The 13,719-nt window shown below is 36.5% G+C and overlaps 1 protein-coding gene and 1 long non-coding RNA gene across 2 annotated transcripts in view; one reads left to right on the top strand and one right to left on the bottom strand.

Annotated features, from left to right (window-relative positions):
• Positions 1-12,501, bottom strand: part of snx25 (sorting nexin 25) — a 69,183-nt gene extending 56,682 nt beyond the window's left edge. Inside the window, exons 1-2 of the mRNA XM_082176927.1 lie at positions 11,610-12,501; positions 10,055-10,139 (exon numbers count right to left, since the gene is read on the bottom strand). Coding sequence (XP_082033053.1) covers positions 10,055-10,139; positions 11,610-11,903 — 379 coding nt within the window. The 5' untranslated portion in view covers positions 11,904-12,501. The remainder of the gene's footprint in view (positions 1-10,054; positions 10,140-11,609) is intronic.
• Positions 1-13,719, top strand: part of LOC309504204 — a 46,825-nt gene that overhangs the window by 19,937 nt on the left and 13,169 nt on the right. The gene's annotated exons all lie outside the window — the stretch shown is intronic.

The raw sequence follows: 13,719 nt of genomic DNA, 5'->3' as shown, positions 1-13,719 counted from the left end.
CACACTACTCTTACCATTACTGCAGTATATGTTATGTATAGTATGTCAAATATTCTGAATGCATGGAATCTGTATTGACAAAATACAGTACATTCAGCTCTATATTACAGGTGAAACTCCAAAAATTTGAATATCGTGCAAAAGTTCATTTATTTCAGTAATTCAACTTAAAAGGTGAAACTAATATATTATATAGAAAATTTCAATATTTTTTTGTTGTTGAATATTTCAAGCCTTTATTTGTTATAATTGTGATGATTATGGCTTACAGCTTATGAAAACCCTAAATTCTAAATCTCAGAAATTTTGAAAATGTTCATAAGCTGTAAGCCATAATCATCAAAATTATAGCAAATAAAGGCTTGAAATATTTCAAAAAAATAATAATATTGAAATTTTCTATATAATATATTAGTTTCACCTTTTAAGTTGAATTACTGAAATGAACTTTTGCACGATATTCAAATTTTTCGAGTTTCATCTGTAATAGAGCTACGGTTTCCCACAATGCAATGCTCTCAACTTCTCCTTTCTTGTGTGTCAAATGAAGCTGTTGGAAATATCAGCTTTGGCTTCCGACTCATTTGAATGACAATCACAATCATGGTCATGATGTATTCTCTGCCAATGGCTCACTAGATAGAAAATTACACATAGGAATGTCTTCCGTTCTCTGGCTCGACAGGAAGTGTGTGTCATGAAAAACTGATTTACATCATCTATGACACCTGATCTTGGGTCAGTAATGTGGTTAAGCAGCTAATTAGTAGATCAGAGAAACGTGATCAGAGGACGATGTTAAACTGTGGAACACACATCTACATTGTGTGAAGGCAAACAACTTTGAAACCGCCTAGCAACACCCTAGTAACCACCTAGAACACCCTAGCAAATTCATAGCAACACACTTCAATCCTCTCACAACTTGAGGGTGGGCTCTTTTAACTTGGACTAGTATTTTGTCACCTAGAAACCACCCAGAACACCCCAGAATAATTAGAAAGTGCCTAGCAACGCCCTAGCAACCACCTAGAACACACTAGAAACCGCATAGCAAAACATTTAAAACCTCTGAGAACTTGAGGGTGGGCTTTATGACTTGGACTATCACTTAGCAGCCACCCAGAACACCGTATAAACCTTAGAAAGTGCATAGTAACGCCCTAGCAACCACTTAGAACACCCTAGCAACACATTTAAAACCTCTGAAAACTTGAGGATGGGCCCTTTTGACTTGGACTAGTATGCAGTCACCTAGTAACCACCCAGAACACCATGAAATCGTTAAAAGCTTCCAAGCAATGTCCTAGCAACCACCTAGAACACCCTAGCAACTGCATAGCAACACATTTAAAACCTCTGAGAACTTGAGGATGGGCTCTTTTGAGTTGGACTAGTATGCAGTCTCCTAGAAACCACCCAGAACAATCCAGAATTATTAGAAACCGCCAAGCAACACCTTAGCAACCACTTAGAACACCCTAGCAACTGCATAGCAACACATTTAAAACCTCTGAGAACTTGTGGGTGGGCCCTTTTGACTTGGACTAGTATGTAGTCACCTAGCAACTACCCAGAAAACCCTGACATCGTTAAAAGCTACCTAGCAATGTCCTAGCAACCACTTAGAACACCCTAGCAACTGCATTGCAACATTTAAAACCTCAGAGAACTTGAGGGTTGGCTCTTTTGACGTGGTTGATTTTGCAATCACTAAGAACACCCAATCACTAGCAACACTAGCAGTTTGTGAGCAGCTGAACACAGTGCGCATGTATTGTAGTGAAACACCCAACAGTCAGTATGAAGGACCCTCTGTGACGGAGACCCAGCTCTGACCTCAGCTCTGTGTTGGTAACAGGGTCTCCAGTGTGACGAGCTCTAAGGGGATCAAACCGTGTAAGCAAGCTCATTATTATAATCATGATCTCATTCGCAGCGTTCATTAAGAGCCTTTCAGAAACACCCGCGGAGTGAGGCTGAATTCCTCATTCATGTTAACGCTATTAGCTGTCATGTACAAGCAGCGGTTCCTGGTCATGTGATCAGACAGACTGGTCCTCGAAACATGGTCTAAGAGAGTGGGACATTTATAAGTGCTGGAGTGGGACTCTTTCGGTACCTCACGATTCGATTCAAATCGCACTGCTGATTTATCTGCGGAAAACAAAAATGCACCAAACAGAAAAAAGGAGAAGAAAATGATAATAACTTTATAAAAATATACAGAAGGCCCACAGAGGCCATGCATTGTTATGTTTCGGTCTCGTTTCTTGTGATATTGATAAATGTCATCTTAACAAAAACAGAATAAAATAAGAGTATTGTTTACAAATAAACTGCTAAAAATTTAATAAATTTCATCCTAATTGTTTCCAAATCTATAAAACATTGTATATTATTTAAAACATGCATATAATTTACTTATATATATATATATATATATATATAGAGAGAGAGAGAGAGAGAGAGAGAGAGAGAGAGAGAGATATACACACACATATATTATATTGTATATACATTATTTATATATAAATTAAATAGTGCTTTCAAATCGATTAATTGCGATAATATATATCACACTTATTATACTATATATATACAGACTTTTATGTTAGATGCGATTAATCGATCTGACAGCACTTAAACAAAAGTAAATATAAAAAGAAAATGTGAATTATAATAAATACATGAAACAATTAACTACTAAGTAAATACAGCAAATTACTGTAACAATTCATCAAATGAAGCTTTCCGAACGCAGACAAAAAGCCTTGTGAAGTATAAAAAAAATCTACAAAAAATGCTTATGAATGCATATAATACCTCACATAATACCCTCACACAAAACTTTCCCTGTTTCATGCTGTGATTATGTAAAAATAGAAAGTATCATTAGCGCAATATATGAACAATAGAATGGAAAGTTGGAAAACAATGGGAAGTTCCCACCATAACAGAAAATCAAACGTGTGTGTGTTTGTGTGAGAGTGTGTGTGTGAGTGTGTGTTGAGGTGAAAGACATGTTTGATAGATTCAGTTAGTGGTTTGTGTTATAATGTCATTCCACCCACACACTCCAACAGAGACAGATAATAAGACAAACAGGAAAATGACAGTGACTGTTGTCTCAGGCCTATAGCAAAGCAAACCAGCAACAACAGACCGAGAGAGAGATTACAGCCATTCTTACCCACAAAATAATGGCGACTGGCAGCCTAGAGCTTTATTAGTTTTAGTTTTAGCACAGACAGTATCTGGACACTTAAGTCGCACTTACAAATATGTGAATGTGTCTGCATTAGAAATATATTATTAATAACAATAATAATATATTTTATGCATTTAAATATTATTATTATTATTATTATTATATAAATAAACATTATCTATATATATTAGGGCTGTCAAGCGATTAAATTTTTTAAATCTAATTAATTTCATGATGTGCTGATGAATTTATCGCACATCATATTTGGCTGAGAAATTACCCTTAAAAGATCATTTAAAGTCATTATTGTGTTTAATGAGAAAATCATCAAATATACATTACAGGTAAGAAGCTTTAGAAAGAAATAATTTATTTGTTTCAACATAGAATTTATTACACTTAAACGTTTAGGCTACAACAGCCATAATTTTTTTCAGAAGCGGAATCTTAATTGGTATTTAGATGTATTTGCAGACCAAAACAAAGTTTGATTTCCAACATTCTTCAAAATATCTTCTTTTATGTTCCGCAAAAGAAAGAAAGTCATACAGGTTTGAAACGGGGGGGGGGGGTGAGTAAACATAAAACAGAATTTTCATTTTTAAATTTCACTTTTGAGTAAGTCATTGAATCATTCATTCGATTCGTTCAAACTGCTGATTCATTCAGGAATTAAGTAAATGACTCTCTTTGTGAATCATTGATTCACTCAATTGATTCGTTCAAACAGCTCATTCATTCGGGAATTAAAGGGTTAGTTCACCCAAAAATGAAAATTCTGTCAGTCATTACTCACCCTCATGTTGTTCCAATCATGTAAGACTTTCCTTCATCTTCGGATCACAAATTAAGATATTTTTGATTAAATCTGAGAGGTATCTCACTCCTCCATAGGCTTCCAGAGGGACCGAAACTCGCCGGCCCAGAAAGTCAGTGAAGAAAATGTTGAAATAGTCCAAGTGACTACAGTGGCTCTACATTAAGTTTATCATGCGACGACAATACTTTTTGTGCGAAAAAACAACAAAAATAACGACTTTATTCAACTATTAGTGTTCTTCAATGTGGGCCTCTGACGAGAGTTCACGGGAGCGCCACGACGCATGCGCGAGAACTGAGATTACGGCGTTCTTCTTCTACTACTACTTGTTACTGGCTGCTCACTCCTTAGGAGTATTATCGCCATCTACTGTACAAGATGACGTCCCGACATTGCCGGGAGCGCAAAACGGTCTGTTTACAAGCAGCTGAAGACGCGCGCTGTATGTAAAACTGTATTCGTAAATATGTCCGCAGATTTCGATGTAGATGAAGATTAGATTTTTTTTTTTAAACCAACCATACTTATTTGAACCAGAATACACAGACATTGAACTACAAGAGATGGAAGATGCTGCAACACAACCGCAGTCTGCTTCTGAAAGACAGAGAGCATTGGACAGCTGATGGTGTAAATGTAATCAGTGCCAAGCGATGCCTACTGAGGCCATCCTTAAAAATATTTTGGTTTGCCGTAACAGCAAAAAAAAAAAAAAAAAAGGGGGTCGGTCTTGTAGAAAGCCTTTCTTTAAAGTGAATTTCGTTTTGTATTAATTGTAGCATGCAGGCAATATAATCAGGACATGGAGGCGCCCGCGCGCTCGTCTCTTAAATGAACCAAAACTCTACATTGAATCTTTTAAAAAAAAGAAGAAAGAATAGACCGACCAACCGACCCCTTTTTTTTTTTTTTTTTTGGCTGTTACGGCAAACCAAAATATTTTTAAGGATGGCCTCAGTAGGCATCGCTTGGCACTGATTACATTTACACCATCAGCTGTCCAATGCTCTCTGTCCATCTCTTGTAGTTCAATGTCTGTGTATTCTGGTTCAAATAAGTATGGTTGGTTAAAAAAAAAAATCAAATCTTCATCTACATCGAAATCTGCGGACATATTTACGAATACAGTTTTACATACAGCGCGCGTCTTCAGCTGCTTGTAAACAGACCGTTTTGCGCTCCCGGCAATGTCGGGACGTCATCTTGTACAGTAGATGGCGATAATACTCCTAAGGAGTGAGCAGCCAGTAACAAGTAGTAGTAGAAGAAGAACGCCGTAATCTCAGTTCTCGCGCATGCGTCGTGGCGCTCCCGTGAACTCTCGTCAGAGGCCCACATTGAAGAACACTAATAGTTGAATAAAGTCGTTATTTTTGTTGTTTTTTCGCACAAAAAGTATTGTCGTCGCATGATAAACTTAATGTAGAGCCACTGTAGTCACTTGGACTATTTCAACATTTTCTTCACTGACTTTCTGGGCCGGCGAGTTTCGGTCCCTCTGGAAGCCTATGGAGGAGTGAGATACCTCTCAGATTTAATCAAAAATATCTTAATTTGTGTTCCGAAGATGAACGAAAGTCTTACATGATTGGAACAACATGAGGGTGAGTAATTACTGACAGAATTTTCATTTTTGGGTGAACTAACCCTTTAAGTAAATGACTCTCTTTGTGAATCACTGATTCACTCATTTGATTTGTTCAAACAGCTAATTCATTCAGGAATTAAGTAAATGACTCTCTTTGTGAATTATTGGTTTACTCAATTGCTTCGTTCAAACGGCTGATTCATTCAGGCATGAAGTAAATGACTCTCTTTGTGAATCATTGATTCACTCAATTGATTCGTTCAATCAGCTAATTCATTCAGGAATTAAGTAAATGACTCTCTTTGTGAATTATTGGTTCACTCAATTGCTTCGTTCAAACGGCTGATTCATTCAGGAATGAAGTAAATGACTCTTTATGAATCATTGGTTCACCTGATTGATTTGTTCAGTGAATCATTGGTTCACCCGATTGATTCGTTCAAACGGCTGATTCATTCAGGAATGAAGTAAATGACTCTCTTTGTGAATCATTGGTTCACTCAAATGATTCGCTCAAACCACAGATTCATTCAGAAGCGAAACACCGCTGTGTGGCTCGAAGACGCACAACAGTTCTGCTCTGGCTTTATAGGTAATATTATCGTTGGCAAAACTGAGCAAAAACACAATATTGTGTCTAAAATATAATACAATATTAACTTCTTATTTATTGAACTGTTGTATAAAACCAATATCACATTTGCAATCCTGCTATTCAAGACAAAAACAGCACTGGTGTGATATTACTGACTATAGGCCAATCATATCACATAAATATGAGACAAAAGGGGCATTTTTACCCTGATATCTTGAATCTTAGGGGCATAATATTATGGCATTCAGACTTGATTTGATATTTTAATATCTAATTCTAATGTAATGACATTCAGGCATTTTAAGTCTATAATCGGCTCACTTTTGAGACTGCTGTAGGACTCGAACCGAGATCTGAAACTGATCGGCTCCTGGACTCTAAAGCTCAGAGATTTAGCAGAGAAATCCAGCCGGAGCGCAGGAACACAGAGGTCTTGTGACCGACACAGGTCAAAGGTGAAACAAATACCTCTGACGCTGATGTGTGCTGAGCAATATTCACCTCTTAACAATAACATAGACTATTTAAAGGTACAGTACACCTCAAAATAAAAACGGTTGTCATACTCACTCCCATGACAAATCTCTCTTTTTCCCACTTAAACACAAAAGGAGATATGTCTCATAAACTATGAAAGCACACAGGGACTATATAGTGCTCAAAAAACTATTTTCTTCTGCAGTTGTTTAATAGCTTTGTGTGAGGAACAGACTGAAATTGTGTTTCACACTACAAATCTTTCCCTCCACAGCAGATCTCAAACCTCATGTTGTTTAAACTTCCTTTGTCATGTTCATTAAAGGTACAATATGTAAGATTTTTGTAATAAAATATCCAAAAATGTCCTGAAATTGTGATCTTACAATATCCCAAAAGTTCCCCAAGGTTTTTAATTTCAGAGAAATTCCAGTTTTAAATAATGGCTCGTCCCTGTTCAGTGTCGGCATGAGGCAATATCCGCGTTATCCCTGGTTTCCGCTCGTTCTGCCATAGTAACCATGGCGACAGACGTGGACAACTGTGTTACGTCTAGCGGCGCGCTCACGCTGTTGTTGTTTCGTTCAAACATTATGGATCATGGCAAGCAGACTTTGGGACAAAAGGAGAACTAAAACGAGGATCAATATCAGCGTGGCGTTTTCGAGATGCTGAGAGCTAGCGTCCGCGGCTAACTTCCACTTGACAGAGACGCGCAAATGTAGAGGTGAGCTAATGTACATAAAACTAATCAATGTTATACAGCTCAACATGATGAAATGTTAGAATATGATCAGTATGTTATGCTAATGTTGATCTCGCTCACTGCTAGTCTCATACAGACAAACTAACACACAGAATAACATTATAACTTTAACACACTCAAATGCAGTTTAGTGTGATAGTGTAGAGCGAGTGAAACAGCGCTGCGTTCCCTCACAAGCTTCATTCGTCTAATAAACTGCCTGTGTGAGTGTTATTCAGCACTGGCGGGTAAGTTAGTTCGGTAGGATTAAATGTCCTCATTCCTTTATATCCGCGGGACTCGCGTGTGACGCTGAGATCTGTCTCTCATTAGCACTCACGCCGCTTCATTCCACAGTCATGTTAAACACATCAGTGTATTCACTCATACATAAACATTATTAGATCCATCGGCATGACGACAAGATCCATAATTCCGCTTATGCGTCATCAACCGACGCCTTTGTTATTGTGAGAGGTTAGCGACCGCTAGCGGCGATAAAAAATTACATATTGCAGCTTTAAGGGACACAATAACAAATGGTGTTTGGCGTCACTGACATCAAACTTGGCGCAACCAAAAAGTAAATGCATCAAATTCAAGATATATATTGAGTTTCAACAAAAGGCTGAAGAATATTGAGATTTATGATTTATGATTAAATGATCATTGGACTTGGGAAATAATCACATGGAGGATTATGGGTAATTTCACAAGAAATATTATATAAAAACACATATATTTGATTTATTAATGACATTTTAACTTAAATGAAACATGTTCCATCAGCTCGTGCTTCACGTGTCTTTCTGCTGTCAAATCTGCACTGATTTATATAAAGAAAACATAAGAATAACTTTGATAATGTTAGTAATATTTCAACCGGACTGAAGCAGCTTCGGTTTACTTGATTATCCAGATATCATTTATTAGAAAAATCATGAGCATTAAATATGATCAAAAGGCTTTTTTGATAAAGGTTTATTTGTTTGTTTCTCAATCATCATTGAACGGCATTATATGGTTTAAAACTAAAATAAGCATTAAATATCATCTTACTAAGACATATTATTGGCAGATATTGATATTTATATGCATTTTATGGAAGTATCTGCTATACTGTTATATACATCTCATTGATTTACATTATAAGCATCAGAATTTCATAATTTTTGTCCATATTTTGTCCAATTGCATATTTTTGCTCATAAAAGCCAAATGGACCAAATATGATACTCAACAAAAAAAACGCAAACTATTTTTAATGTTAATATTTAATAGCATATGAGCTTTTATAGTATTTCTTCTTTTTTTTTTTTTGCTTGATTTTACAGTTAATAAATGATCAGCTGAACATTCTTCCAAAAAAAAATATCACCTTTTGTGATGAAAGGTGTTTAAATGATGACAAAATTGTCATTTTTGTGTTAAGAAACATAGATTTCCTTTTGCATTTACACATGATACTTCGTTTCAAAGGCACTTTGTCATTATGGGATGTTAAATTATTCAACCGAATGTAGGTCAGAGAAAACCTGCTCACAATGACAGGAAGACTAAACATCTCCACCTTAAATAATCAGAAGACTAACCATCTCCACCTTAAATAATCAGAAGACTAAACATATCCACCCTTAAATGATCAGAAGACTAAACATTTCCACCTTAAATAATCAGAAGACTAAACATCTCCACCTTAAATAATCAGAAGACTAAACATATCCACCTTAAATAATCAGAAGACTAAACATATCCACCCTTAAATGATCAGAAGACTAAACATTTCCACCTTAAATAATCTGAGTATTATTATATATATACACTTATACATACATATACACCCTCGTGACGTCCTCCAGTTTCCCAGCAGACGAGGATTTCATCATCAGCAAAGATAAGCGCTTGTGTTTTTCAGTCTAGCATCATTGCGACAGACAGGACTGATATCTCCCATCATCCTCTGCCAGACTGACACGCTTTACGGCCTCTTTGCCCTATTAAACTATTAAATTATTAAACTGACGGTCCCTCCAGAGAACGAAGTCACAGATGAGATGCTTGTGACGAACACCATGAGGATGAACCGACTTTCACAGCAATCACCAATTACACACGGACTAGTTATGAGTTACAGCACTGATGCTCGAGTGATCAAACTACTGTTACACACTGATGTCACAGAAGAGACGTCTCAGTGTTCACACTATCCGTCCTAAACAGTGTGTGAGATTAGAATAAGTGTGTCCCAAGGCATAGTACGTTGAAAAGAGTGTGTCAGAAGTCCTGGATGGTCTACTATTCCCGGTGGATTTTCAAAGTGTGGATCAGTGCTCATTATAACAGCTAATATTACCCACAATCCACTGCACTTTGGAGGAGGAACTACAAACACGAGTAAAAGTGTTTAAAAACTACAAAACATGGCGGATGTGCGCGACGACGGTGGGAGGTTTGGATAAAGGTTTGAGTGACTAATCAAAGTTGAACCTGATAAAAAAATATTTATTTAATGTTATTCGTGTTATATTTCATCTGCAATAACACTGTGGACTTTTTCTTCACAGAAGGAGTTCATACTCTCAGGGCGGAGTATAAGTAGGCGAACTGAGACCACTCACCTTCTTTAAGGGCTTTATCCACATTGAGAGACACGACGACCCTCCTGGTCTGGGCCGAATCCAGCAGAGGAACACAGAACCGGCCCTGTGGATCCAAACACACCATCAATCACACACTCATGACAAACACACACACACACACACACACACACAAGATTACAACACTTACACGTCCTGCAATGATCCTGTGTGGAATATATACTGTACAAACCGTAACTGTTATGAGGTCGAGATCGACAGCAGAAAGCCTGTGTGTTTCTGATTGTGTAATATTTACCTTTGAATATACTCAATCTTTACAGTTCAATATTTGTGTTCTTGTTTTGTTGCAATTAAAATATAAATAAAATAAATTATACATTAAAAAAATATATATATACATATATATATATATATACATAAACATACACAGACACACACACTGACATTTTTATGATTATGATCATGCTTTTATTAATGTTGCTTCATCTGTTGCAGTATCTGCATCATCTATCTATCTATCTTTCATTCATTCATTCTATCTATCGATCTATCTATCCATCTTTCTTTCTTTCTTTCATTCTATCTATCTATCTATCCATCTTTCTTTCATTCTATCTATCTATCTATCTATCCATCTTTCTTTCATTCTATCTATCATCTATCTATCCATCATCTATTTATCTATCCATCCATCATCTATCTATCTATCTATCTATCTATCCATCTTTCTTTCATTCTATCTATCTATCTATCTATCTATCTATCTATCCATCTTTCTTTCATTCTATCTATCTATCCATCTTTCTTTCATTCTATCTATCTATCTATCCATCTTTCATTCTATCTATCTATCCATCTTTCTTTCATTCTATCTATCATCTATCTATCCATCATCTATTTATCTATCCATCCATCAACTATCTATCTATCTATCTATCTATCTATCTATCCATCTTTCTTTCTTTCTTTCATTCTATCTATCTATCTATCTATCCATCTTTCTTTCATTCTATCTATCTATCCATCTTTCTTTCATTCTATCTATCTATCTATCCATCTTTCATTCTATCTATCTATCCATCTTTCTTTCATTCTATCTATCATCTATCTATCCATCCATCATCTATCTATCTATCTATCTATCTATCTATCTATCATCTATCTATCTATCTATCTATCTATCCATCATCTATCCATCTATCTATCCATCATCTATCTATCCATCTATCATCATCTATCTATCTATCATCATCTATCTATCTATCTATCTATCTATCTATCTATCTATCCATCTATCCATCCATCATCTATCCATCTATCCATCATCTATCTATCTATCTATCTATCTATCTATCTATCTATCTATCTTTCTTTCATTCTATCCATCCATCCATTCATTTATCCATCTATCTATCTTTTGTTCTATCTATCTATCTATCTATCTATCTATCTATCTATCTAGTCACATTATTTGAATCAATCACAGTGAAAGTGTGGATTGTTGCTTGTCTGTAGATGTTAGTGTAGAGATGTTGTGATGTGACATCATCATCATCATCATCCTCCTCCTTACCATTAACTTATTGAATAGATCGGCGAGCTTCGATGACTGTCTCTTAGTGGTGTCGAATCTGCTGATCTTCAAGGGGCTTTTCCTCACCAGCAGCCCGAAACTCCCCAGCAGAAAACACAACAGGGCGAAGGACACGTAAATAAAGAGTTTGAGGAAAAACGAGGTGAGAGTGAGTCCTCCGGAGCCGAGCTGGAAGAGCAGGAGCACCGCAACCGAGACACCGACGACCAGAGACGGGTAGACGAGGACCGCAGACCCGCTGCTGGCGCTGGAGCTTCGGCCATCAGGACGCATGATGCTGCTGATGATGGGAATGATGGGAATGCTGGGAATGACATGTCCTCACGTGCGCACAGCAATAGACAGGTCGCATGCTCGAGTTCACACTCATCACAATGTGTGCATTCAGTTCACACACGATGATCCGGAGCCGCTTAACACGAGAAATACACGTGCAACATGTTGCATTAAACGGTTTAAAATGACAGCAAGAGCACCTGAAATTATGACCAGTCAGGTCAGATCACCGAGCGGGCTCAGCTTAAGGGCTGCTAACTCAAATCCAACATAAATGTTCCCATCAAGTGCACACAAACAGGCCGTCAAAACCAAATGTCATCATCCAAATATATCAAAACATCTCGAGGAGCGTTTAGCTCCGATGACGCGAATACAAACAACGGAGAGGCATCATCGCGCGACGGCTTTAACTCTAAAGCCTTAAACGTGAGATAAAGATGTAAACACTCTGAAATGTTATCATTATATCCACCGCGACTTGTCTAAAATGTGAGAAATAAATAACTTATTGTCAATCCATCGCAATCTCAGTCCTGCTTAGATCCCCAGCTGCCTCTCGAGTGGCGAATCTGCGAGTTCTACTATGGAAAAGGGGATTTGTATGAATATTAATTAGGCTCCGTGACGTATGCTGAATGGCGCTGAATGATTGGCCGTTGGTGCGTAGGCGGTAGTATGTTGGCGAATGAGCGGGTAGCAATTGCCTTATGAATAATAATTAGGCACTTGACTAGAAGCTAGCGGAAGGTTACCAAGCAACGTCAGCATTATCTGATTAATATTCATAAGATAAGTCTTCGCCGTAGTAGGATATGATGAGAACAGCGACTATGGAAACTCGAGTAGGCCATAAATCACACACAATGGATCCAAACTACATTGAAATGTCTTGAACTGAAATCGTTTTTATAAAGTTTTTTTTTTTTTTTTTTTTTTGGACACACCGATACATAATAAAAAATTACTAATAATAAAATCTTTAAAATATATTTTTTGATATACGAACAAATATTAAGTACTTTCAATACAATGGTATAAATCTGAAAAGAAAACTGTGGTACTTTTTACAAGTGTTAGGTTTAAAAAAAAAAGTGCTTATATTAATACTTATTGTGGTAATAAAATAAATTATGCATAATTACATGATGCAACTAAACCAAACCCTGACCCTGACTATAGTATGTTTGCAACAACCAGTTTGATTTTAAAGACTTAAATAAAAGGTATTTTGCGCCACCTTCTGTCCATCTTGAACATTATTCTTCACCAACATCTACTTCAACAAGTCTACTGTACAACGCATAAGATAATAAATAAATAACGCATCAAATGTTCGTTTAAATAATTTCTGTCTAAAAATATATAGTTCTAAAATCGTTTTAAATATAAAAGAATAGCAGAGTCTACACCACAACTGTAACAATAACGGCTCAGATTAACGATACCATTAGGAATCATAACGATTTTTCCCCGATGAACGATAAAAACATTGAAAGCCAATCAGAATCCATCTTGCTTTAAAGAGCGCGAAAACTGCAGCGCACACTTATAATAAACAGAAGGACATCGTCCAAGTTTATTCAAAGTTAAGCCTTCAAAAATATAAACTAAAACCTTAAGAGAAACTCATAATTAAAATTATTTTATAAATAAATAAATATATATATATAAAAAAATATTGAAAATATTATGTGAAATGAATAACATTAAACCGTGAGCTCATTGAAGTTCACAGACAGACCGGCAGGTGGCGTTGTCAAACGCTGCTGTAAAAGCACATAATACAGAATAAGAGTCCCCGAGTAAATCA

The sequence above is a fragment of the Leuciscus leuciscus genome (genome assembly GCF_965113295.1).
Source record: "Leuciscus leuciscus genome assembly, chromosome: 8".
In the NCBI taxonomy this organism is placed as follows: Eukaryota; Metazoa; Chordata; class Actinopteri; order Cypriniformes; family Leuciscidae; genus Leuciscus; species Leuciscus leuciscus.
This window is presented reverse-complemented; position numbering and strand designations above follow the sequence as displayed.